The sequence below is a fragment of the Myxine glutinosa genome, chromosome 3 (genome assembly GCF_964187855.1).
Source record: "Myxine glutinosa chromosome 3, kmMyxGlut1.1, whole genome shotgun sequence".
NCBI lineage: Eukaryota > Metazoa > Chordata > Myxini > Myxiniformes > Myxinidae > Myxine > Myxine glutinosa.
In genome coordinates, this window is record NC_136263.1 from 109185098 (window position 1) to 109211107 (window position 26010).

A 26010-nucleotide genomic window follows, 5' to 3' on the forward strand; every position below is an offset into this window, starting at 1 on the left:
AAACTTTACCACATCTTACATTACTATTTGATAAAGCACATATTGAGCGTACATAAAAAACCGTTCAGTGGAGGAAATTTAAACTTTACCACATGTTACATGACCATTTGATATAATGCATTTTGAGAGTACATCCAAAACCATTCAATGGAGGAAATTGAAACTTTACCACATGTTACATGACCATTTGATATATGCATTTTGAGAGGACATCGAAAACCGTTCAGTGGAGGAAATTGAAACTTTTCCACATGTTACATGACCATTTGATATAACACATATTGAGAGTACATTGAAAACCGTTCAATGGAGGAAATTGAAACTTTACCACATGTTACATGCCCATTTGATATAACACATATTGAGAGTACATTGAAAACCGTTCAATGGAGGAAATTGAAACTTTACCACATGTTACATGCCCATTTGATATAACGCATTTTGAGAGGACATCGAAAACCGTTCAGTGGAGGAAATTTAAACTTTACCCCATGGTACATGACCATGTGATATAACGCATTTTGAGAGTACATCGAAAACCGTTCAATGGAGGAAATTGAAACTTTGCCACGTGTTACTTGACCATTTGATTATAGCGCATATTGAGTGTACATCAAAACCGTTAGAAATTAGAATAATTGAAATCGCTTCAGCCTTTATTGTGCTCGGTTGGTGAAAAAAGCGAAGAAGTACAATTTAGCGTTTTAACGATTTCTCGATTTATACTTTAGTGATCTATTCTGGCATCTTTATCAGTTTTGGTAGTTATGAAAACGTTGGAGATGCATAATAAAAGCTACTTTGTCAAAGCTTATGAATGTACTCTATAGTAGACTTTTAAACGATAATTTGTACACTTATACCGATCAGAACTCTGGAAAGATGTAATTACAAATTTTCCGCCTCAATAAAAACTTTCAAAAACAGAAGAGTTGCCTCGCTCAAAGTCCTCAAGACTGTGTGGAGTAAGTATTCTTTTCGTAATGAGGGAATATTAATTGATTGGAAATGATTCAATTCCCATGTTTGTAAGTGCCAGATGTGCTGTTGTCCATATTGAAGAAACAAAGTCAACTCCAGGGCGAGTCACACGTCCCACGACATCGTTTTAGTTTATATAAGATTTGTTTATACCATATATTTATACTGTTTTTTTTCTTCAGCAAATAAAAATAATACATTAAACCAAGATGGCAGACACCAGTCCATTTACAGTGGAAGAGAGGCTAGTATCCACGAGAAGAGAAACACAAATAAACATAGAGGCAATTATTTGATTTTTTCTCAGAACCTACACACACAATTTTTATGAAACTTCACCACAACCTTCATCATCCGTAATGTACCAATGTTTGTTCATAGCATTGGAAAGATTGGGGTCTGAGGAGGTACACGGGGTCGGGGGAGGATGGGAGGTTGTTCCCCAAAATAGGATTTTTTTGTTTGTTTGTTTAAAGTCTTATGATTATGTTAGTATGATTGTACATGCTGCCCTATCTTCTAGCAACCACTGACATCGGTTTAAAATACCGTGGTGCTGGCGTGTAGTATATACTGATTTATTCTACCAGGTGAGCCCTATTTTTGGGGGCAAGCCCTCCCCTAGACCACCCTCGGCCCCAATTTTTTAAATGCCAGGAACAAACTTTGATACATGTGATAAAGGTTGTGGTCAAGTTTCATCAGAATTTCATGTGCAGTTTCTGAGAAGAAAGCAAATTCCTATTTTTGGGAGGGGGTGGGGCGGTGGGGGAGAGGGCGGGGGGGGGGGGGGGAGGAGGGGGGGGGGGGGTGTGCAAACCTGGATCCACTTTGACCCCCCCATAGACCCCCTTAGACCCTGATTTTTTTTTAATGCCGTGAATAAACTTTAGTCACAACACAACAAATATCATTTGTGCCAAATTTGGTCGCAATCCCATCAGCGGTTTCGGAGAAGAAGTTTCAAGTGTTTATGGACTAACGGAGTGACGGACGGACTGACTGATGGACTGACGGATGAACTGACTGACTGACTGACGGACGGACTGATGGATGGACTGACTGACGGATGGACTGACTGACGGACTGACTGACGGACTGACGGACGGACTGACTGACGGACTGACTGATGGACTGACTGACTGACTGTCTGACTGACTGTGACTGACGGACTGATGGACGGACGGACTGACTGACTGATGAACTGACTGACTGACTGTGACTGACTGACTGTGACTAACGGACTGACTGAATGTGGCTGAAGGACGGACGGACGGACTGACTGATGGACTGACTGATGGACTGACTGTCTGACTGTGACTGACGGACGGATGGACGGTCTGACTGACTGTGACTGACGGACTGACGGAACGACGGACCGATGGACTGACTGACTGATGAACTGATGGACGGACTGACTGACTGACTGTGACTGACTGACTGTGACTGACGGACTGGCTGAGTGTGGCTGAAGGACGGATGGGTGGACAGACTGACGGACTGACTGACTGTGACTGATGGATGGACGGACTGACAGATGGACGGACTGACAGATGGACTGACTGACTGAATGACTGAATGACTGATGGACTGACGGACTGACAGACTGACTGACTGACTGTGACTGACGGACTGACTGACTGTGGCTGACAAACGGACGGACAACGCGCCATCGCATAAGCTCCCCTAAACTTCGTTCCAGGTGAGCTAAAAATAGGGATTTGTGAATTCAAAACATGAAATCAATACCTTCTCAAATCTCCGAAAAAATAAAATTATGGAAACGTTCTGCAGAGTTGGGTGTTTCATTTTCATCGTTACGTGTCACAGTGAAAGAAGAACCTTCACATGAAACCGTATAAACCAAGTGTCATTTGTGAATTGTCAGTTGCAGATCAGGAAAACAGGTTGACACCTTGTGACAAACTGCTGCAGCACTTGGATACGATTCCTTAAAGATCAAAGGTTATAATGTTTGGTGATGAGTGTGCTGTTTATCTCAGTTTATCTCCATGCAATGTTTACTTTTGGAGTAATGCTAATCAACATTATGTTGAAGAAGTGCAAGACCATCCACCACATGTTATGGCTTTGGGCTGTGTCACCTGCCCAACACCTCATTGCCCTTACCTTTTGATGCGTCGGTCAACCAGCAGTCATATCTGCATATGTTGGAGAATTGCCTCACACCTGAACTTGACGTGGACTAGCCCATGAGATTTATTTCCAACAGGATGGGACACTTGCACATCATGTATGTGCGGCACAAATTTATCCAGGTGTTGTGGGATCAAGTGGCCCAGCCGCCCAGGTACACACAACCAGGGTGCGGCCCAACGACCTCCACCACCAGTTGTAAAGTAGCAGGGCTGTTTTTGGAAAACTGAACTCATCCCATGCACTATTGCGCTCAAACTATCAACTTATGATGGGGTTGTAGTTAAATTTCAAATTTTCTCAGATATAAAATGACTATTTCACTGCAATCGGTTTTTCTTGCTAGCTGAAAGGACGTTGAATGATTTATGAATGAAAAAAAAAACCTTCGCAATAATTAGTGAATAAACTGTCAGATTAACTTTCCAAAACGAAAAAGCAAGGATCTGCAGCCGCACATAACTATTTTCAGTGAGCCTGAAATCAGTGGACGAACCAACTATCATGAAGGGAATTTGAAAGAATGAATAAAAACGAGCGATTCGAGTGTTAAGGCAAACGAATATCAAAGTGAAAGAAACACGCACAATGATAAAAGCTATTTATAACCTCATCCAGTTCGCGATTTTTGGAATTACGAGGTTCAGGAATTACGATAAACTGACTTCCAAAATAAAAGAAATATATTTATACACCGCCACATTCGGTGTCCTTGTTTGCATAACCCATTCGGAAAGTCAATAAATAAATAAGTAGAAAATTAACATCATAAAATATTATTTAAAATGATAATGTTGCGTGGTTGTGGATAAATGCAGTTGTGTAACAAAAAGGAAGCAGGACGTTTAATGTGTCGCAGAGTGAGCAGGCACGACGAAGGACACCCTGGGATAATATGCAGGTTGAAGGGCCAGCCTGCGTTTCACTGCGCGTACGAGCGAGACCTCTGCGCATGCGTAAGGACAGCAGGGCCCGGCCCGGGGCCGTCGGCAAGATGGCGTCGGATGAGCGCGGCCGGGCGGATAGCGCCAGACACAAACGAGGCGAACAGCTGCGGCGTTGGACTGGATCGCAGACAGACAGTGAATCTCCTGTCATGAAAAAGAAAAAACTGGCCAAAGTAAAATTTGATGACGGAGCCGTGTTCCTTGCTGCTTGTTCAAGTGGTGACACAGAGGAGGTGTTACGCCTGTTGGAACGTGGAGCGGACATCAACCACTCAAACGTAGATGGTCTCAGCGCTCTGCACCAGGTTCGTAAATGACGATGAAATCCATGGAGGCTTGTGTACTTACTTACCTGTGATGGGAGAATGACAGGGTTGAGACGAGAATGTGAGGTGATGCATATCGAGGTGACTTCAAATCGAAGTGACTCACACCGACTTGGGCTATCTCGTTATCTGGGGCCGGGAGTGCGGTTGTGTTTCTGTGGGAACGAGAGTGCGGTTGTGTTTCTGTGTGGACAAGAGTGCGGTTGTGTTTCTGTGGATCCGAGAGTGCGGTTGTCGTTATGTTGGACCGAGAGTGCGGTTGTGCTTCTGTGTGAACAAGAGTGCGGTTGTGTTTCTGTGTGAACAAGAGTGCGGTTGTGTTTCAGTGGGACCGAGAGTGCGGTTGTCTTTCTGTGGGTCCGAGAGTGCGGTTGTGTTTCTGTGGGAACGAGAGTGCGGTTGTCTTTCTGTGGGAACGAGAGTTCGGTTGTCTTTCTGTGGGTCCGAGATTGCGGTTGTGTTTCTGTGGGACCGAGAGTGCGTTTGTGTTTCTGTGTGAACAAGAGTGCGGTTGTGTTTCAGAGGGACCGAGAGTGCGGTTGTCTTTCTGTGGGTCCGAGAGTGCGGTTATGTTTCTGTGGGAACGAGAGTGCGGTTGTCTTTCTGTGGGAACGAGAGTTCGGTTGTCTTTCTGTGGGTCCGAGAGTGCAGTTGTGTTTCTGTGGGAACGAGAGTGCGTTTGTGTTTCTGTGGGGCCGAGAGTGCAGTTGTGCTTCTGTGGGGCCGGGAGTGCGGTTGTGTTTCTGTGTGGCCGAGAGTGTGATTGTGTTTCTGTGGGTCCTAGAGTGCGGTTGTGTTTCTGGTGGGAACGAGAGCGCGGTTGTGTTTTTGGTGGGAACGAGAGTGCGGTTGTGTTTCTGTGGGAACGAGAGTGCGGTTGTGTTTCTGTGGGAACGAGAGTGCGGTTGTGTTTCTGAGGGAACGAGAGTGCGATTTTGTGTCTGGTGGGAATGAGAGTGCGGTTGTGTTTCTGGTGGGGACGAGAGTGCGGTTGTGTTTCTGGTGGAAAAGAGAGTGCGGTTGAGTGTTTGGTGGGAACGAGAGTGCGGTTGTGTTTCTGGTGGGGACGAGAGTGCGGTTGTGTTTCTGGTGGAAAAGAGAGTGCGGTTGAGTGTTTGGTGGGAACGAGAGTGCGGTTGTGTTTCTGCGGGAACGAGAGTGCGGTTGTGTTTATGTGGGAATGAGAGTACGGTTGTGTTTCTGGTGGGAACGAGAGTGCGATTTTGTGTCTGGTGGGAACGAGAGTGCGGTTGTGTTTCTGGTGGGGACGAGAGTGCGGTGGTGTTTCTGGTGGAAAAGAGAGTGCGGTTGAGTGTTTGGTGGGAACGAGAGTGCGGTTGTGTTTCTGGTGGGGACGAGAGTGCGGTTGTGTTTCTGGTGGAAAAGAGAGTGCGGTTGTTTTTCTGTGGGAACGAGAGGGCGGTTGTTTTTCTGTGGGGCCGAGAGTGAGGGTGTCTTTCTGTGGATCCGAGGGTGCGGTTGTCTTTCTGTGGATCCGAGAGTGCGGTTGTCTTTCTGTTGGACGGAGAGTGCGGTTGTCTTTCTGTTGGACGGAGAGTGCGGTTGTCTTTCTGTTGGATGGAGAGCGGTTGTGTTTCTGTGGGACCACGAGTGCAGTTGTGTTTCTGTGGGAACGAGAGTGCAGTTGTGTTTCTGTGGGAACGAGAGTGCAGTTGTGTTTCTGTGGGAACGAGAGGGCGGTTGTGTTTCTGTGTGGACAAGAGTGCGGTTGTGTTTCAGTGGGACAGAGAGTGCGGTTGTCTTTCAGTGGGTCCGAGAGTGAGGTTCTGCTTCTGTGGATCCGAGAGTGCGGTTGTGTTTCTGGTGTGAACGAGAGTGCGGTTGTCTTTCAGTGGGAGCGACAGTGCGGTTGTCTTTCAGTGGGACCGAGAGTGTGGTTGTGTTTCTGTGGAACGAAAGTGCGGTTGTGTTTCTGTGGATCCGAGAGTGCGGTTGTGTTTCTGTGGGTCCGAGAGTGCGGTTGCCGTTCCGTTGGACCGATAGTGCGGTTGTTTTTCTGTGGGAACGAGAGTGCGGTTGTGTTTCTGTGTGAACAAGAGTGCGGTTGTCTTTCAGTGGGACCGAGAATGCGGTTTCTTTTTCAGTGGGACCGAGAGTGCGGTTGTCTTTCTGTGGGTCCGAGAGTGCGGTTGTGTTTCTGTGGGAACAAGAGTGCGGTTGTCTTTCTGTGGGAACGAGAGTTCGGTTGTCTTTCTGTGGGTCCGAGATTGCGGTTGTGTTTCTGTTGGACCGAGAGTGCGGTTGTGTTTCTGTGTGAACACGAGTGCGGTTGTCTTTCAGTGGGACCGAGAATGCGGTTTCTTTTTCAGTGGGACCGAGAGTGCGGTTGTGTTTCTGTGTGAACAAGAGTGCGGTTGTGTTTCAGTGGGACAGAGAGTGCGGTTGTCTTTCAGTGAGCCTGAGAGTGAGGTTGTCCTTCTGTGGATCCGAGAGTGTGGTTGTGTTTCTGGTGTGAACGAGAGTGCGGTTGTCTTTAAGTGGGACCGACAGTGCGGTTGTCTTTCATTGGGACCTACAGTGCGGATGTCTTTCAGTGGGAACGAGAGTGTGGTTGTGTTTCTGTGGGAACGAGAGTGCGGTTGTCTTTCTATGCATCCGAGAGTGCGGTTGTCTTTCTGTGCATCCGAGAGTGCGGTTGTCTTTCTGTGGGAACGAGAGTGCGGTTGTCTTTCTGTGGGAACGAGAGTTCGGTTGTCTTTCTGTGGGTCCGAGATTGCGGTTGTGTTTCTGTGGGACCGAGAGTGCAGTTGTGTTTCTGTGGGAACGAGAGTGCGTTTGTGTTTCTGTGGGGCCGAGAGTTCAGTTGTGTTTCTGTGGGGCCGGGAGTGTGATTGTGTTTCTGTGGGAACGAGAGTGCGGTTGTGTTTCTGTGGGAACGAGAGTGCTGTTGTCTTTCTGTGGCACCGAGAGTGCTGTTGTCTTTCTGTGGCACCGAGAGTGCTGTTGTCTTTCTGTGGCACCGAGAGTGCGGTTTTCTTTCTGTGGCACCGAGAGTGCGGTTGTCTTTCTGTGGCACCGAGAGTGCGGTTGTCTTTCTGTGGGTCTGAGAGTGCGATTGTGTTGCTGTGGGTCTGAGAGTGCTGTTGTGTTTCTGTGGGAACAAGAGTGTGGTTGTCTTTCTGTGGGACCGAGAGTGCAGTTGTGTTTCTGTGGGAACGAGAGTGCGTTTGTGTTTCTGTGGGGCCGAGAGTGCAGTTGTGTTTCTGTGGGGCCGGGAGTGCGGTTGTTTTTCTGTGTGGCCGAGAGTGTGATTGTGTTTCTGTGGGAACGAGAGTGCGGTTGTGTTTCTGTGGGAACGAGAGTGCGGTTGTCTTTCTGTGGCACCGAGAGTGCTGTTGTCTTTCTGTGGCACCGAGAGTGCTGTTGTCTTTCTGTGGCACCGAGAGTGCGGTTTTCTTTCTGTGGCACCGAGAGTGCGGTTGTCTTTCTGTGGCACCGAGAGTGCGGTTGTCTTTCTGTGGCACCGAGAGTGCGGTTGTCTTTCTGTGGCACCGAGAGTGCGGTTGTCTTTCTGTGGATCTGAGAGTGCGATTGTGTTGCTGTGGGTCTGAGAGTGCTGTTGTGTTTCTGTGGGAACAAGAGTGTGGTTGTCTTTCTGTGGGAACGAGAGTGCGATTCTGTTTCAGTTGGACCGAGAGCGCGGTTGTGATTCTGTGGGGCCGAGAGTGCGGTTGTGTTTCTGTGGGAACGAGAGGGCGGTTGTTTTTCTGTGGGGCCGAGAGTGCGGTTGTGTTTCTGTGGGAGCGAGAGTGCGATACGTTTTTCAGTGGGTCCGAGAGTGAGGTTGTCTTTCTGTGGATCCGAGAGTGCGGTTGTCTTTCTGTGGATCCGAGAGTGCGGTTTTCTTTCTGTTGGATGCAGAGTGCGGTTGTCTTTCTGTGGATCCGAGAGTGCGGTTGTCTTTCTGTTGGACGGAGAGTGCGGTTGTGTTTCTGTGGGACCACGAGTGCAGTTGTGTTTCTGTGGGAACGAGAGTGCAGTTGTGTTTCTGTGGGAACGAGAGTGCGGTTGTGTTTCTGTGTGGCCAAGAGTGCGGTTGTGTTTCAGTGGGACAGAGAGTGCGGTTGTCTTTCAGTGTGACCGACAGTGCGGTTGTCTTTCAGTGGGAACGAGAGTGTGGTTGTGTTTCTGTGGAACGATAGTGCGGTTGTGTTTCTGTGGATCCGAGAGTGCGGTTGTGTTTCTGTGGGTCCGAGAGTGCGGTTGTCGTTCCGTTGGACCGAGAGGGCGGTTGTTTTTCTGTGGCAACGAGAGTGCGGTTGTGTTTCTGTGGGACTGTGTGCGGTTGTGTTTCTGTGTGAACAAGAGTGCGGTTGTGTTTCAGTGGGACCGAGAATGCGGTTTCTTTTTCAGTGGGACCGAGAGTGCGGTTGTCTTTCTGTGGCTCCGAGAGTGCGGTTGTGTTTCTGTGGGAACAAGAGTGCGGTTGTCTTTCTGTGGGTCCGAGATTGCGGTTGTGTTTCTGTTGGACCGACAGTGCAGTTGGGTTTCTGTGGGAACGAGAGTGCGGTTGTGTTTCTGTTGGGCCGAGAGTGCGGTTGTGTTTCTGTGTGAACAAGAGTGCGGTTGTGTTTCTGTGTGAACAAGAGTGCGGTTGTGTTTCAGTGGGACAGAGAGTGCGGGTGTCTTTCAGTGGGACAGAGAGTGCGGTTGTGTCTCAGTGGGACCGAGAGTGCGGTTGTCTTTCTGTGGGTCCGAGAGTGAGGTTGTGCTTCTGTGGATCCGAGAGTGCGGTTGTGTTTCTGGTGTGAACTAGAGTGCGGTTGTCTTTAAGTGGGACCGACAGTGCGGTTGTCTTTCATTGGGACCTACAGTGCGGATGTCTTTCAGTGGGACCGACAGTGCAGTTGTCTTTCAGTGGGAACGAGAATGTGGTTGTGTTTCTGTGGGAACGAGAGTGCGGTTGTCTTTCTGTGGATCCGAGAGTGTGGTTGTGTTTCTATGGATTCTAGAGTGTGGTTGTGTTTCTGTGGGTCCGAGAGTGCGGTTGTCGTTATGTTGGACCGAGAGTGCGGTTGTGTTTCTGTGGGAATGTGAGTGCGGTTGTGTTTCTGTTTCTGTGGGACTGAGTGCGTGGTTGTGTTTCTGTGGGACAGAGAGTGCGGTTGTCTTTCAGTGGGACCGAGAGTGCGGTTGTCTTTCTGTGGGTCCGAGAGTGCGGTTGTGTTTCTGTGGGAACGAGAGTGCGGTTGTCTTTCTGTGGGAACGAGAGTTCGGTTGTCTTTCTGTGGGTCCGAGATTGTGGTTGTGTTTCTGTGGGAACGAGAGTGTGATTGTGTTTCTGTGGGAACGAGAGTGCGGTTGTGTTTCTGTGGGAACGAGAGTGCGGTTGTGTTTCTGTGGGAACGAGAGTGCGGTTGTGTTTCTGTGGGAACGAGAGTGCTGTTTTGTTTCTTTGGGAACGAGAGTGCGGTTGTGTTTCTGAGGGGATGAGAGTGCGGTTGTGTTTCGGTGGGAACGAGAGTGCGGTTGTGTTTCTGAGGGAATGAGAGTGCGGTTGTGTTTCGGTGGGAACGAGAGTGCGGTTGTGTTTCTGTGGGAACGAGAGTGCGGTTGTGTTTCTGTGGAAACGAGAGTGCGGTTGTGTTTCTGTGGGAACGAGAGTGCGGTTGTGTTTCTGAGGGAATGAGAGTACGGTTGTGTTTCTGTGGGAACGAGAGTGCGATTTTGTGTCTGGTGGGAACGAGAGTGCGGTTGTGTTTCTGGTGGAAACGAGAGTGCGGTTGAGTGTTTGGTGGGAATGAGAGTGCGGTTGTGTTTCTGTGGGAATGAGAGGGCGGTTGTTTTTCTGTCGGGCCGAGAGTGCGCTTGTGTTTCTGTGGGACCGAGAGTGCGGTTGTCTTTCTGTGGATCCGAGAGTGCGGTTGTCTTTCTCTTGGACGGAGAGTGCGGTTGTCTTTCTGTGGATCCGAGAGTGCGGTTGTCTTTCTGTTGGACGGAGAGTGCGGTTGTCTTTCTGTGGATCCGAGAGTGCGGTTGTGTTTCTGTGGGAACGAGAGTGCAGTTGTGTTTCTGTGGGAACGAGCGGGCGGTTGTGTTTCTGTGGGAACGAGAGTGCGGTTGTGTTTCTGTGTGGACAAGAGTGCGGTTGTGTTTCAGTGGGACAGAGAGGGCGGTTGTCTTTCAGTGGGCCTGAGAGTGCGGTTGTCTTTCAGTGGGTCCGAGAGTGAGGTTCTGCCTCTGTGGATCCGAGAGTGCCGTTGTGTTTCTGGTGTGAACGAGAGTGCGGTCGTCTTTCAGTGGGACCTACAGTGCGGTTGTCTTTCAGTGTGACCGACAGTGCGGTTGTCTTTCAGTGGGAACGAGTGTGTGGTTGTGTTTCTGTGGAACGACAGTGCGGTTGTGTTTCTGTGGATCCGAGAGTGCGGTTGTGTTTCTGTGGGTCCGAGAGTGCGGTTGTCGTTCCTTTGGACCGAGAGTGCGGTTGTGTTTCTGTGGGAACGAGAGTGCGGTTGTGTTTCTGTGGGACGGAGTGCGGTTGTGTTTCAGTGGGACAGAGAGTGCGGTTGTCTTTCAGTGGGTCCGAGAATGCGGTTTCTTTTTCAGTGGGACCGAGAGTGCGGTTGTCTTTCTGTGGGTCCGAGAGTGCGGTTGTGTTTCTGTGGGAACAAGAGTGCAGTTGTGTTTCTGTGGGACCGAGAGCACAGTTGTCTTTCTGTTGGACTGACAGTGCAGTTGTGTTTCTGTGGGAACGAGAGTGCGGTTGTGTTTCTGTTGGGCCGAGAGTGCGGTTGTGTTTCTGTGTGAACAAGAGTGCGGTTGTGTTTCTGTGGGAACAAGAGTGCAGTTGTGTTTCTGTGGGACAGAGAGTGCGGTTGTCTTTCAGTGGGTCCGAGAGTGAGGTTGTGCTTCTGTGCATCCGAGAGTGCGGTTGTGTTTCTGGTGTGAACGAGAGTGCGGTTGTCTTTAAGTGGGACCGACAATGCGGTTGTCTTTCATTGGGACCTACAGTGCGGATGTCTTTCACTGGGACCGACAGTGCAGTTGTCTTTCAGTGGGAACGAGAGTGTGGTTGTGTTTCTGTGGGAACGAGAGTGTGGTTGTGTTTCTGTGGGAACGAGAGTGTGGTTGTGTTTCTGTGGGAACGAGAGTGTGGTTGTGTTTCTGTGGGAACGAGAGTGTGGTTGTGTTTCTGTGGATCCGAGAGTGCGGTTGTGTTTCTGTGGGGCCCAGAGTGCGGTTGTCGTTATGTTGGACCGAGAGTGCGGTTGTGTTTCTGTGGAAACGAGAGTGCGGTTGTGTTTCTGTGGGACCGAGAGTGCGGTTGTGTTTCTGTGGGACCGAGAGTGCGGTTGTGTTTCTGTGGGACCGAGAGTGCGGTTGTGTTTCGGTGTGAACAAGAGTGCGGTTGTGTTTGTGTGAACAAGAGTGCGGTTGTGTTTCAGTGGGACAGAGTGCGGTTGTCTTTCTGTGGGTCCGAGAGTGCGGTTGTGTTTCTGTGGGAACGAGAGTGCGGTTGTCTTTCTGTGGGAACGAGAGTTCGGTTGTCTTTCTGTGGGTCCGAGATTGCGGTTGTGTTTCTGTGGAACCGAGAGTGCGGTTGTGTTTCTGTGGAACCGAGAGTGCAGTTGTGTTTCTGTGGGAACGAGAGTGTGTTTGTGTTTCTGTGGGGCCGAGAGTGCGGTTGTGTTTCTGTGGGAACAAGAGTGTGGTTGTGTTTCTGTGGGAACAAGAGTGCGGTTGTGTTTCTGTGGGACCGATAGTGTGGTTGTGTTTCTATGGGACCGAGATTGCGGTTGTGTTTCAGTGGGAATGGGAGTGCGGTTGTGTTTCTGTGAGCCTGAGAGTGCAGTTGTGTTTCTATGGGACCGAGATTGCGGTTGTGTTTCAGTGGGAATGAGAGTGCGGTTGTGTTTCTGTGGGTCCGAGAGTGCGGTTGTGTTTCTGATGGGAACGAGAGCGCGGTTGTGTTTTTGGTGGGAACGAGAGTGCGGTTGTGTTTCTGTGGGAACGGGAGTGCGGTTTTGTTTCTTTGGGAACGAGAGTGCGGTTGTGTTTCTGAGGGAATGAGAGTGCGGTTGTGTTTCGGTGGGTCCGAGATTGCGGTTGTGTTTCTGTTGGACCGACAGTGCAGTTGGGTTTCTGTGGGAACGAGAGTGCGGTTGTGTTTCTGTTGGGCCGAGAGTGCGGTTGTGTTTCTGTGTGAACAAGAGTGCGGTTGTGTTTCTGTGTGAACAAGAGTGCGGTTGTGTTTCAGTGGGACAGAGAGTGCGGGTGTCTTTCAGTGGGACAGAGAGTGCGGTTGTGTCTCAGTGGGACCGAGAGTGCGGTTGTCTTTCCGTGGGTCCGAGAGTGAGGTTGTGCTTCTGTGGATCCGAGAGTGCGGTTGTGTTTCTGGTGTGAACGAGAGTGCGGTTGTCTTTAAGTGGGACCGACAGTGCGGTTGTCTTTCATTGGGACCTACAGTGCGGATGTCTTTCAGTGGGACCGACAGTGCAGTTGTCTTTCAGTGGGAACGAGAATGTGGTTGTGTTTCTGTGGGAACGAGAGTGCGGTTGTCTTTCTGTGGATCCGAGAGTGTGGTTGTGTTTCTGTGGATCCGAGAGTGCGGTTGTGTTTCTGTGGGTCCGAGAGTGCGGTTGTCGTTATGTTGGACCGAGAGTGCGGTTGTGTTTCTGTGGGAATGTGAGTGCGGTTGTGTTTCTGTTTCTGTGGGACTGAGTGCGTGGTTGTGTTTCTGTGGGACAGAGAGTGCGGTTGTCTTTCAGTGGGACCGAGAGTGCGGTTGTCTTTCTGTGGGTCCGAGAGTGCGGTTGTGTTTCTGTGGGAACGAGAGTGCGGTTGTCTTTCTGTGGGAACGAGAGTTCGGTTGTCTTTCTGTGGGTCCGAGATTGCGGTTGTGTTTCTGTGGGAACGAGAGTGTGATTGTGTTTCTGTGGGAACGAGAGTGCGGTTGTGTTTCTGTGGGAACGAGAGTGCGGTTGTGTTTCTGTGGGAACGAGAGTGCGGTTGTGTTTCTGTGGGAACGAGAGTGCGGTTGTGTTTCTGTGGGAACGAGAGTGCGGTTGTGTTTCTGTGGGAACGAGAGTGTGGTTGTGTTTCTGTGGGAACGAGAGTGTGGTTGTGTTTCTGTGGGAACGAGAGTGTGGTTGTGTTTCTGTGGATCCGAGAGTGCGGTTGTGTTTCTGTGGATCCGAGAGTGCGGTTGTGTTTCTGTGGGAACGAGAGTGCGGTTGTGTTTCTGTGGGACCGAGAGTGCGGTTGTGTTTCTGTGGGACCGGGAGTGCGGTTGTTTTTCTGTGTGAACAAGAGTGCGGTTGTGTTTGTGTGAACAAGAGTGCGGTTGTGTTTCAGTGGGACAGAGAGTGCGGTTGTCTTTCAGTAGGTCTGAGAGTGCGGTTGTCTTTCTGTGGGTCCGAGAGTGCGGTTGTGTTTCTGTGGGAACGAGAGTGCGGTTGTCTTTCTGTGGGAACGAGAGTTCGGTTGTCTTTCTGTGGGTCCGAGATTGCGGTTGTGTTTCTGTGCAACCGAGAGTGCAGTTGTGTTTCTGTGGGAACGAGAGTGTGTTTGTGTTTCTGTGGGGCCGAGAGTGCAGTTGTGTTTCTGTGGGGCCGGGAGTGCGGTTGTTTTTCTGTGTGGCCGAGAGTGTGATTGTGTTTCTGTGGGAACGAGAGTGCGGTTGTGTTTCTGTGGGAACGAGAGTGCGGTTGTGTTTCTGTGGGAACAAGAGTGTGGTTGTGTTTCTGTGGGAACAAGAGTGCGGTTGTGTTTCTGTGGGACCGATAGTGTGGTTGTGTTTCTATGGGACCGAGATTGCGGTTGTGTTTCAGTGGGAATGAGAGTGCGGTTGTGTTTCTGTGAGCCTGAGAGTGCAGTTGTGTTTCTATGGGACCGAGATTGCGGTTGTGTTTCAGTGGGAATGAGAGTGCGGTTGTGTTTCTGTGGGTCCGAGAGTGCGGTTGTGTTTCTGTGGGTCCGAGAGTGCGGTTGTGTTTCTGATGGGAACGAGAGCGCGGTTGTGTTTTTGGTGGGAACGAGAGTGCGGTTGTGTTTCTGTGGGAACGGGAGTGCGGTTTTGTTTCTTTGGGAACGGGAGTGCGGTTTTGTTTCTTTGGGAACGAGAGTGCGGTTGTGTTTCTGAGGGAATGAGAGTGCGGTTGTGTTTCGGTGGGAACGAGAGTGCGGTTGTGTTTCTGTGGGAACGAGAGTGCGTTTGTGTTTCTGTGGGAACGAGAGTGCGGTTGTGTTTCTGTGGGAACGAGAGTGCGGTTGTGTTTCTGAGGGAATGAGAGTACGGTTGTGTTTCTGTGGGAACGAGAGTGCGGTTGTGTTTCTGTGGGAACGAGAGTGCGGTTGTGTTTATGTGGGAACGAGAGTGCGGCTGTGTTTCTGGTGGGAACGAGAGTGCGATTTTGTGTCTGGTGGGAACGAGAGTGCGGTTGTGTTTCTGGTGGAAACGAGAGTGCGGTTGAGTGTTTGGTGGAAATGAGAGTGCGGTTGTGTTTCTGTGCGAATGAGAGGGCGGTTGTTTTTCTGTCGGGCCGAGAGTGCGCTTGTGTTTCTGTGGGACCGAGAGTGCGATTGTTTTTCAGTGGGTCCGAGAGTGAGAGTGTCTTTCTGTGGATCTGAGAGTGCGGTTGTCTTTCTGTTGGACGGAGAGTGCGGTTGTCTTTCTGTGGATCCGAGAGTGCGGTTGTCTTTCTGTGGATCCGAGAGTGCGGTTGTCTTTCTGTTGGACGGAGAGTGCGGTTGTCTTTCTGTGGATCCGAGAGTGCGGTTGTGTTTCTGTGGGACCACGAGTGCAGTTGTGTTTCTGTGGGAACGAGAGTGCAGTTGTGTTTCTGTGGGAACGGGCGGGCGGTTGTGTTTCTGTGGGAACGAGAGTGCGGTTGTCTTTCAGTGGGCCTGAGAGTGCGGTTGTCTTTCAGTGGGTCCGAGAGTGAGGTTCTGCCTCTGTGGATCCGAGAGTGCCGTTGTGTTTCTGGTGTGAACGAGAGTGCGGTCGTCTTTCAGTGGGACCTACAGTGCGGTTGTCTTTCAGTGTGACCGACAGTGCGGTTGTCTTTCAGTGGGAACGAGAGTGTGGTTGTGTTTCTGTGGAACGACAGTGCGGTTGTGTTTCTATGGATCCGAGAGTGCGGTTGTGTTTCTGTGGATCCGAGAGTGCGGTTGTCGTTCCTTTGGACCGAGAGTGCGGTTGTGTTTCTGTGGGAACGAGAGTGCGGTTGTGTTTCTGTGGGACGGAGTGCGGTTGTGTTTCAGTGGGACAGAGAGTGCGGTTGTCTTTCAGTGGGTCCGAGAATGCGGTTTCTTTTTCAGTGGGACCGAGAGTGCGGTTGTCTTTCTGTGGGTCCGAGAGTGTGGTTGTGTTTCTGTGGGAACAAGAGTGCAGTTGTGTTTCTGTGGGACCGAGAGTGCGGTTGTGTTTCTGTGTGAACAAGAGTGCGGTTGTGTTTCTGTGTGAACAAGAGTGCGGTTGTGTTTCAGTGGGACAGAGAGTGCGGGTGTCTTTCAGTGGGACAGAGAGTGCGGTTGTCTCTCAGTGGGACCGAGAGTGCGGTTGTCTTTCAGTGGGTCCGAGAGTGAGGTTGTGCTTCTGTGCATCCGAGAGTGCGGTTGTGTTTCTGGTGTGAACGAGAGTGCGGTTGTCTTTAAGTGGGACCGACAGTGCGGTTGTCTTTCATTGGGACCTCCAGTGCGGATGTCTTTCACTGGGACCGACAGTGCAGTTGTCTTTCTGTGGGAACGAGAGTGCGGTTGTCTTTCTGTGGATCCGAGAGTGCGGTTGTGTTTCTGTGGATCCGAGAGTGCGGTTGTGTTTCTGTGGGGCCGAGAGTGCGGTTGTCGTTATGTTGGACTGAGAGTGCGGTTGTGTTTCTGTGGGAAAGAGAGTGCAGTTGTGTTTCTGTGGGAACGAGAGTGCGGTTGTGTTTAGGTGTGAACAAGAGTGCGGTTGTGTTTGTGTGAACAAGAGTGCGGTTGTGTTTCAGTGGGACAGAGAGTGCGGTTGTCTTTCAGAAGGTCTGAGAGTGTGGTTGTCTTTCTGTGGGTCCGAGAGTGCGGTTGTGTTTCTGTGGGAACGAGAGTGCGGTTGTCTTTCTGTGGGAACGAGAGTTCGGTTGTCTTTCTGTGGGTCCGAGATTGCGGTTGTGTTTCTGTGGGACCGCGAGTGCAGTTGTGTTTCTGTGGGAACGAGAGTGCGTTTGTGTTTCTGTGGGGCCGAGAGTGCAGTTGTGTTTATGTGGGGCCGGGAGTGCGGTTGTTTTTCTGTGTGGCCGAGAGTGTGATTGTGTTTCTGTGGGAACGAGAGTGCGGTTGTGTTTCTGTGGGAACGAGAGTGCGGTTGTGTTTCTGGTGGAAACGAGAGTGCGGTTGAGTGTTTGGTGGGAATGAGAGTGCGGTTGTGTTTCTGTGGGAATGAGAGGGCGGTTGTTTTTCTGTCGGGCCGAGAGTGCGCTTGTGTTTCTGTGGGACCGAGAGTGCGATTGTTTTTCAGTGGGTCCGAGAGTGAGAGTGTCTTTCTGTGGATCTGAGAGTGCGGTTGTCTTTCTGTGGATCCGAGAGTGCGGTTGTCTTTCTCTTGGACGGAGAGTGCGGTTGTCTTTCTGTGGATCCGAGAGTGCGGTTGTCTTTCTGTTGGACGGAGAGTGCGGTTGTCTTTCTGTGGATCCGAGAGTGCGGTTGTGTTTCTGTGGGAACGAGAGTGCAGTTGTGTTTCTGTGGGAACGAGCGGGCGGTTGTGTTTCTGTGGGAACGAGAGTGCGGTTGTGTTTCTGTGTGGACAAGAGTGCGGTTGTGTTTCAGTGGGACAGAGAGGGCGGTTGTCTTTCAGTGGGCCTGAGAGTGCGGTTGTCTTTCAGTGGGTCCGAGAGTGAGGTTCTGCCTCTGTGGATCCGAGAGTGCCGTTGTGTTTCTGGTGTGAACGAGAGTGCGGTCGTCTTTCAGTGGGACCTACAGTGCGGTTGTCTTTCAGTGTGACCGACAGTGTGGTTGTCTTTCAGTGGGAACGAGTGTGTGGTTGTGTTTCTGTGGAACGACAGTGCGGTTGTGTTTCTGTGGATCCGAGAGTGCGGTTGTGTTTCTGTGGGTCCGAGAGTGCGGTTGTCGTTCCTTTGGACCGAGAGTGCGGTTGTGTTTCTGTGGGAACGAGAGTGCGGTTGTGTTTCTGTGGGACGGAGTGCGGTTGTGTTTCAGTGGGACAGAGAGTGCGGTTGTCTTTCAGTGGGTCCGAGAATGCGGTTTCTTTTTCAGTGGGACCGAGAGTGCGGTTGTCTTTCTGTGGGTCCGAGAGTGCGGTTGTGTTTCTGTGGGAACAAGAGTGCAGTTGTGTTTCTGTGGGACCGAGAGCACAGTTGTCTTTCTGTTGGACTGACAGTGCAGTTGTGTTTCTGTGGGAACGAGAGTGCGGTTGTGTTTCTGTTGGGCCGAGAGTGCGGTTGTGTTTCTGTGTGAACAAGAGTGCGGTTGTGTTTCTGTGGGAACAAGAGTGCAGTTGTGTTTCTGTGGGACAGAGAGTGCGGTTGTCTTTCAGTGGGTCCGAGAGTGAGGTTGTGCTTCTGTGCATCCGAGAGTGCGGTTGTGTTTCTGGTGTGAACGAGAGTGCGGTTGTCTTTAAGTGGGACCGACAATGCGGTTGTCTTTCATTGGGACCTACAGTGCGGATGTCTTTCACTGGGACCGACAGTGCAGTTGTCTTTCAGTGGGAACGAGAGTGTGGTTGTGTTTCTGTGGGAACGAGAGTGTGGTTGTGTTTCTGTGGGAACGAGAGTGTGGTTGTGTTTCTGTGGGAACGAGAGTGTGGTTGTGTTTCTGTGGATCCGAGAGTGCGGTTGTGTTTCTGTGGGGCCGAGAGTGCGGTTGTCGTTATGTTGGACCGAGAGTGCGGTTGTGTTTCTGTGGGAACGAGAGTGCGGTTGTGTTTCTGTGGGACCGAGAGTGCGGTTGTGTTTCTGTGGGACCGAGAGTGCGGTTGTGTTTCTGTGGGACCGAGAGTGCGGTTGTGTTTCGGTGTGAACAAGAGTGCGGTTGTGTTTGTGTGAACAAGAGTGCGGTTGTGTTTCAGTGGGACAGAGAGTGCGGTTGTCTTTCTGTGGGTCCGAGAGTGCGGTTGTGTTTCTGTGGGAACGAGAGTGCGGTTGTCTTTCTGTGGGAACGAGAGTTCGGTTGTCTTTCTGTGGGTCCGAGATTGCGGTTGTGTTTCTGTGGAACCGAGAGTGCGGTTGTGTTTCTGTGGGAACGAGAGTGTGTTTGTGTTTCTGTGGGGCCGAGAGTGCAGTTGTGTTTCTGTGGGGCCGGGAGTGCGGTTGTTTTTCTGTGTGGCCGAGAGTGTGATTGTGTTTCTGTGGGAACGAGAGTGCGGTTGTGTTTCTGTGGGAACGAGAGTGCGGTTGTGTTTCTGTGGGAACAAGAGTGTGGTTGTGTTTCTGTGGGAACAAGAGTGCGGTTGTGTTTCTGTGGGACCGATAGTGTGGTTGTGTTTCTATGGGACCGAGATTGCGGTTGTGTTTCAGTGGGAATGAGAGTGCGGTTGTGTTTCTGTGAGCCTGAGAGTGCAGTTGTGTTTCTATGGGACCGAGATTGCGGTTGTGTTTCAGTGGGAATGAGAGTGCGGTTGTGTTTCTGTGGATCCGAGAGTGCGGTTGTGTTTCTGATGGGAACGAGAGCGCGGTTGTGTTTTTGGTGGGAACGAGAGTGCGGTTGTGTTTCTGTGGGAACGGGGGTGCGGTTTTGTTTCTTTGGGAACGAGAGTGCGGTTGTGTTTCTGAGGGAATGAGAGTGCGGTTGTGTTTCGGTGGGTCCGAGATTGCGGTTGTGTTTCTGTTGGACCGACAGTGCAGTTGGGTTTCTGTGGGAACGAGAGTGCGGTTGTGTTTCTGTTGGGCCGAGAGTGCGGTTGTGTTTCTTGTGAACAAGAGTGCGGTTGTGTTTCTGTGTGAACAAGAGTGCGGTTGTGTTTCAGTGGGACAGAGAGTGCGGGTGTCTTTCAGTGGGACAGAGAGTGCGGTTGTGTCTCAGTGGGACCGAGAGTGCGGTTGTCTTTCCGTGGGTCCGAGAGTGAGGTTGTGCTTCTGTGGATCCGAGAGTGCGGTTGTGTTTCTGGTGTGAACGAGAGTGCGGTTGTCTTTAAGTGGGACCGACAGTGCGGTTGTCTTTCATTGGGACCTACAGTGCGGATGTCTTTCAGTGGGACCGACAGTGCAGTTGTCTTTCAGTGGGAACGAGAATGTGGTTGTGTTTCTGTGGGAACGAGAGTGCGGTTGTCTTTCTGTGGATCCGAGAGTGTGGTTGTGTTTCTGTGGATCCGAGAGTGCGGTTGTGTTTCTGTGGGTCCGAGAGTGCGGTTGTCGTTATGTTGGACCGAGAGTGCGGTTGTGTTTCTGTGGGAATGTGAGTGCGGTTGTGTTTCTGTTTCTGTGGGACTGAGTGCGTGGTTGTGTTTCTGTGGGACAGAGAGTGCGGTTGTCTTTCAGTGGGACCGAGAGTGCGGTTGTCTTTCTGTGGGTCCGAGAGTGCGGTTGTGTTTCTGTGGGAACGAGAGTGCGGTTGTCTTTCTGTGGGAACGAGAGTTCGGTTGTCTTTCTGTGGGTCCGAGATTGCGGTTGTGTTTCTGTGGGAACGAGAGTGTGATTGTGTTTCTGTGGGAACGAGAGTGTGATTGTGTTTCTGTGGGAACGAGAGTGCGGTTGTGTTTCTGTGGGAACGAGAGTGCGGTTGTGTTTCTGTGGGAACGAGAGTGCGGTTGTGTTTCTGTGGGAACGAGAGTGCGGTTGTGTTTCTGTGGGAACGAGAGTGTGGTTGTGTTTCTGTGGGAACGAGAGTGTGGTTGTGTTTCTGTGGGAACGAGAGTGTGGTTGTGTTTCTGTGGATCCGAGAGTGCGGTTGTGTTTCTGTGGATCCGAGAGTGCGGTTGTGTTTCTGTGGGGCCGAGAGTGCGGTTGTCGTTATGTTGGACCGAGAGTGCGGTTGTGTTTCTGTGGGAACGAGAGTGCGGTTGTGTTTCTGTGGGACCGAGAGTGCGGTTGTGTTTCTGTGGGACCGAGAGTGCGGTTGTGTTTCGGTGTGAACAAGAGTGCGGTTGTGTTTGTGTGAACAAGAGTGCGGTTGTGTTTCAGTGGGACAGAGAGTGCGGTTGTCTTTCAGTAGGTCTGAGAGTGCGGTTGTCTTTCTGTGGGTCCGAGAGTGCGGTTGTGTTTCTGTGGGAACGAGAGTGCGGTTGTCTTTCTGTGGGAACGAGAGTTCGGTTGTCTTTCTGTGGGTCCGAGATTGCGGTTGTGTTTCTGTGGAACCGAGAGTGCGGTTGTGTTTCTGTGGGAACGAGAGTGTGTTTGTGTTTCTGTGGGGCCGAGAGTGCAGTTGTGTTTCTGTGGGGCCGGGAGTGCGGTTGTTTTTCTGTGTGGCCGAGAGTGTGATTGTGTTTCTGTGGGAACGAGAGTGCGGTTGTGTTTCTGTGGGAACAAGAGTGTGGTTGTGTTTCTGTGGGAACAAGAGTGCGGTTGTGTTTCTGTGGGACCGATAGTGTGGTTGTGTTTCTATGGGACCGAGATTGCGGTTGTGTTTCAGTGGGAATGAGAGTGCGGTTGTGTTTCTGTGGGAACGAGAGTGTGTTTGTGTTTCTGTGGGGCCGAGAGTGCAGTTGTGTTTCTGTGGGGCCGGGAGTGCGGTTGTTTTTCTGTGTGGCCGAGAGTGTGATTGTGTTTCTGTGGGAACGAGAGTGCGGTTGTGTTTCTGTGGGAACAAGAGTGTGGTTGTGTTTCTGTGGGAACAAGAGTGCGGTTGTTTTTCTGTGGGACCGATAGTGTGGTTGTGTTTCTATGGGACCGAGATTGCGGTTGTGTTTCAGTGGGAATGAGAGTGCGGTTGTGTTTCTGTGAGCCTGAGAGTGCAGTTGTGTTTCTATGGGACCGAGATTGCGGTTGTGTTTCAGTGGGAATGAGAGTGCGGTTGTGTTTCTGTGGGTCCGAGAGTGCGGTTGTGTTTCTGATGGGAACGAGAGCGCGGTTGTGTTTTTGGTGGGAACGAGAGTGCGGTTGTGTTTCTGTGGGAACGGGAGTGCGGTTTTGTTTCTTTGGGAACGAGAGTGCGGTTGTGTTTCTGAGGGAATGAGAGTGCGGTTGTGTTTCGGTGGGAACGAGAGTGCGGTTGTGTTTCTGTGGGAACGAGAGTGCGTTTGTGTTTCTGTGGGAACGAGAGTGCGGTTGTGTTTCTGTGGGAACGAGAGTGCGGTTGTGTTTCTGAGGGAATGAGAGTACGGTTGTGTTTCTGTGGGAACGAGAGTGCGGTTGTGTTTATGTGGGAACGAGAGTGCGGCTGTGTTTCTGGTGGGAACGAGAGTGCGATTTTGTGTCTGGTGGGAACGAGAGTGCGGTTGTGTTTCTGGTGGAAACGAGAGTGCGGTTGAGTGTTTGGTGGAAATGAGAGTGCGGTTGTGTTTCTGTGGGAATGAGAGGGCGGTTGTTTTTCTGTCGGGCCGAGAGTGCGCTTGTGTTTCTGTGGGACCGAGAGTGCGATTGTTTTTCAGTGGGTCCGAGAGTGAGAGTGTCTTTCTGTGGATCTGAGAGTGCGGTTGTCTTTCTGTTGGACGGAGAGTGCGGTTGTCTTTCTGTGGATCCGAGAGTGCGGTTGTCTTTCTGTGGATCCGAGAGTGCGGTTGTCTTTCTGTTGGACGGAGAGTGCGGTTGTCTTTCTGTGGATCCGAGAGTGCGGTTGTGTTTCTGTGGGACCACGAGTGCAGTTGTGTTTCTGTGGGAACGAGAGTGCAGTTGTGTTTTTGTGGGAACGGGCGGGCGGTTGTGTTTCTGTGGGAACGAGAGTGCGGTTGTCTTTCAGTGGGCCTGAGAGTGCGGTTGTCTTTCAGTGGGTCCGAGAGTGAGGTTCTGCCTCTGTGGATCCGAGAGTGCCGTTGTGTTTCTGGTGTGAACGAGAGTGCGGTCGTCTTTCAGTGGGACCTACAGTGCGGTTGTCTTTCAGTGTGACCGACAGTGCGGTTGTCTTTCAGTGGGAACGAGAGTGTGGTTGTGTTTCTGTGGAACGACAGTGCGGTTGTGTTTCTATGGATCCGAGAGTGCGGTTGTGTTTCTGTGGATCCGAGAGTGCGGTTGTCGTTCCTTTGGACCGAGAGTGCGGTTGTGTTTCTGTGGGAACGAGAGTGCGGTTGTGTTTCTGTGGGACGGAGTGCGGTTGTGTTTCAGTGGGACAGAGAGTGCGGTTGTCTTTCAGTGGGTCCGAGAATGCGGTTTCTTTTTCAGTGGGACCGAGAGTGCGGTTGTCTTTCTGTGGGTCCGAGAGTGTGGTTGTGTTTCTGTGGGAACAAGAGTGCAGTTGTGTTTCTGTGGGACCGAGAGTGCGGTTGTGTTTCTGTGTGAACAAGAGTGCGGTTGTGTTTCTGTGTGAACAAGAGTGCGGTTGTGTTTCAGTGGGACAGAGAGTGCGGGTGTCTTTCAGTGGGACAGAGAGTGCGGTTGTCTCTCAGTGGGACCGAGAGTGCGGTTGTCTTTCAGTGGGTCCGAGAGTGAGGTTGTGCTTCTGTGCATCCGAGAGTGCGGTTGTGTTTCTGGTGTGAACGAGAGTGCGGTTGTCTTTAAGTGGGACCGACAGTGCGGTTGTCTTTCATTGGGACCTCCAGTGCGGATGTCTTTCACTGGGACCGACAGTGCAGTTGTCTTTCAGTGGGACCGACAGTGCAGTTGTCTTTCTGTGGGAACGAGAGTGCGGTTGTCTTTCTGTGGATCCGAGAGTGCGGTTGTGTTTCTGTGGATCCGAGAGTGCGGTTGTGTTTCTGTGGGGCCGAGAGTGCGGTTGTCGTTATGTTGGACTGAGAGTGCGGTTGTGTTTCTGTGGGAAAGAGAGTGCAGTTGTGTTTCTGTGGGAACGAGAGTGCGGTTGTGTTTAGGTGTGAACAAGAGTGCGGTTGTGTTTGTGTGAACAAGAGTGCGGTTGTGTTTCAGTGGGACAGAGAGTGCGGTTGTCTTTCAGAAGGTCTGAGAGTGTGGTTGTCTTTCTGTGGGTCCGAGAGTGCGGTTGTGTTTCTGTGGGAACGAGAGTGCGGTTGTCTTTCTGTGGGAACGAGAGTTCGGTTGTCTTTCTGTGGGTCCGAGATTGCGGTTGTGTTTCTGTGGGACCGCGAGTGCAGTTGTGTTTCTGTGGGAACGAGAGTGCGTTTGTGTTTCTGTGGGGCCGAGAGTGCAGTTGTGTTTATGTGGGGCCGGGAGTGCGGTTGTTTTTCTGTGTGGCCGAGAGTGTGATTGTGTTTCTGTGGGAACGAGAGTGCGGTTGTGTTTCTGTGGGAACGAGAGTGCGGTTGTGTTTCTGTGGGACCGATAGTGTGGTTGTGTTTCTATGGGACCGATATTGCGGTTGTGTTTCAGTGGGAATGAGAGTGCGGTTGTGTTTCTGTGAGCCTGAGAGTGCAGTTGTGTTTCTATGGGACCGAGATTGCGGTTGTGTTTCAGTGGGAATGAGAGTGCGGTTGTTTTTCAGTGGGTCCGAGAGTGAGGTTCTGCCTCTGTGGATCCGAGAGTGCCGTTGTGTTTCTGGTGTGAACGAGAGTGCGGTCGTCCTTCAGTGGGACCTACAGTGCGGTTGTCTTTCAGTGGGAACGAGAGTGTGGTTGTGTTTCTGTGGAACGACAGTGTGGTTGTGTTTCTATGGATCCGAGAGTGCGGTTGTGTTTCTGTGAGAACGAGAGTGCAGTTGTGTTTCTGTGGGACGGAGTGCGGTTGTGTTTCAGTGGGACAGAGAGTGCAGTTGTGTTTCTGTGGGAACGAGAGTGCGGTTGTGTTTCTGTTGGGCCGAGAGTGCGGTTGTGTTTCTGTGTGAACAAGAGTGCGGTTGTGTTTCTGTGTGAACAAGAGTGCGGTTGTGTTTCAGTGGGACAGAGAGTGCGGTTGTCTTTCAGTGGGTCCGAGAGTGAGGTTGTGCTTCTGTGCATCCGAGAGTGCGGTTGTGTTTCTGGTGTGAACGAGAGTGCGTTTGTCTTTCATTGGGACCTACAGTGCGGATGTCTTTCACTGGGACCGACAGTGCAGTTGTCTTTCAGTGGGAACGAGAGTGTGGTTGTGTTTCTGTGGGAACGAGAGTGCGGTTGTCTTTCCGTGGATCCGAGAGTGCGGTTGTGTTTCTGTGGATCCGAGAGTGCGGTTGTGTTTCTGTGGGGCCGAGAGTGCGGTTGTCGTTATGTTGGACCGAGAGTGCGGTTGTGTTTCTGTGGGAACGAGAGTGCGGTTGTGTTTCTGTGGGAATGTGAGTGCGGTTGTGTTTCTGTTTCTGTGGGACTGAGTGCGTGGTTGTGTTTCTGTGGGACAGAGAGTGCGGTTGTCTTTCAGTGGGACCGAGAGTGCGGTTGTCTTTCTGTGGGTCCGAGAGTGCGGTTGTGTTTCTGTGGGAACGAGAGTGCGGTTGTCTTTCTGTGGGAACGAGAGTTCGGTTGTCTTTCTGTGGGTCCGAGATTGCGGTTGTGTTTCTGTGGGAACGAGAGTGTGATTGTGTTTCTGTGGGAACGAGAGTGTGATTGTGTTTCTGTGGGAACGAGAGTGCGGTTGTGTTTCTGTGGGAACGAGAGTGCGGTTGTGTTTCTGTGGGAACGAGAGTGCGGTTGTGTTTCTGTGGGAACGAGAGTGCGGTTGTGTTTCTGTGGGAACGAGAGTGTGGTTGTGTTTCTGTGGGAACGAGAGTGTGGTTGTGTTTCTGTGGGAACGAGAGTGTGGTTGTGTTTCTGTGGATCCGAGAGTGCGGTTGTGTTTCTGTGGATCCGAGAGTGCGGTTGTGTTTCTGTGGGGCCGAGAGTGCGGTTGTCGTTATGTTGGACCGAGAGTGCGGTTGTGTTTCTGTGGGAACGAGAGTGCGGTTGTGTTTCTGTGGGACCGAGAGTGCGGTTGTGTTTCTGTGGGACCGAGAGTGCGGTTGTGTTTCGGTGTGAACAAGAGTGCGGTTGTGTTTGTGTGAACAAGAGTGCGGTTGTGTTTCAGTGGGACAGAGAGTGCGGTTGTCTTTCAGTAGGTCTGAGAGTGCGGTTGTCTTTCTGTGGGTCCGAGAGTGCGGTTGTGTTTCTGTGGGAACGAGAGTGCGGTTGTCTTTCTGTGGGAACGAGAGTTCGGTTGTCTTTCTGTGGGTCCGAGATTGCGGTTGTGTTTCTGTGGAACCGAGAGTGCGGTTGTGTTTCTGTGGGAACGAGAGTGTGTTTGTGTTTCTGTGGGGCCGAGAGTGCAGTTGTGTTTCTGTGGGGCCGGGAGTGCGGTTGTTTTTCTGTGTGGCCGAGAGTGTGATTGTGTTTCTGTGGGAACGAGAGTGCGGTTGTGTTTCTGTGGGAACGAGAGTGCGGTTGTGTTTCTGTGGGAACAAGAGTGTGGTTGTGTTTCTGTGGGAACAAGAGTGCGGTTGTGTTTCTGTGGGACCGATAGTGTGGTTGTGTTTCTATGGGACCGAGATTGCGGTTGTGTTTCAGTGGGAATGAGAGTGCGGTTGTGTTTCTGTGAGCCTGAGAGTGCAGTTGTGTTTCTATGGGACCGAGATTGCGGTTGTGTTTCAGTGGGAATGAGAGTGCGGTTGTGTTTCTGTGGGTCCGAGAGTGCGGTTGTGTTTCTGATGGGAACGAGAGCGCGGTTGTGTTTTTGGTGGGAACGAGAGTGCGGTTGTGTTTCTGT

The 26010-nt window shown here is 51.1% G+C and overlaps 1 protein-coding gene across 18 annotated transcripts in view; it reads left to right on the plus strand.

The window, feature by feature from the left end:
- The first annotated feature begins 4068 nt into the window (after positions 1-4068).
- LOC137423266 (protein phosphatase 1 regulatory subunit 12A) overlaps positions 4069-26010 on the plus strand; it is a 356467-nt gene continuing 334525 nt past the window's right edge. For all 18 annotated transcript variants that reach the window (XM_078774432.1, XM_078774435.1, XM_078774439.1 and 15 more), the window contains exon 1: positions 4069-4390. In XM_078774432.1, coding sequence (XP_078630558.1) covers positions 4091-4390 — 300 coding nt within the window. In that variant the 5' untranslated portion in view covers positions 4069-4090. The remainder of the gene's footprint in view (positions 4391-26010) is intronic.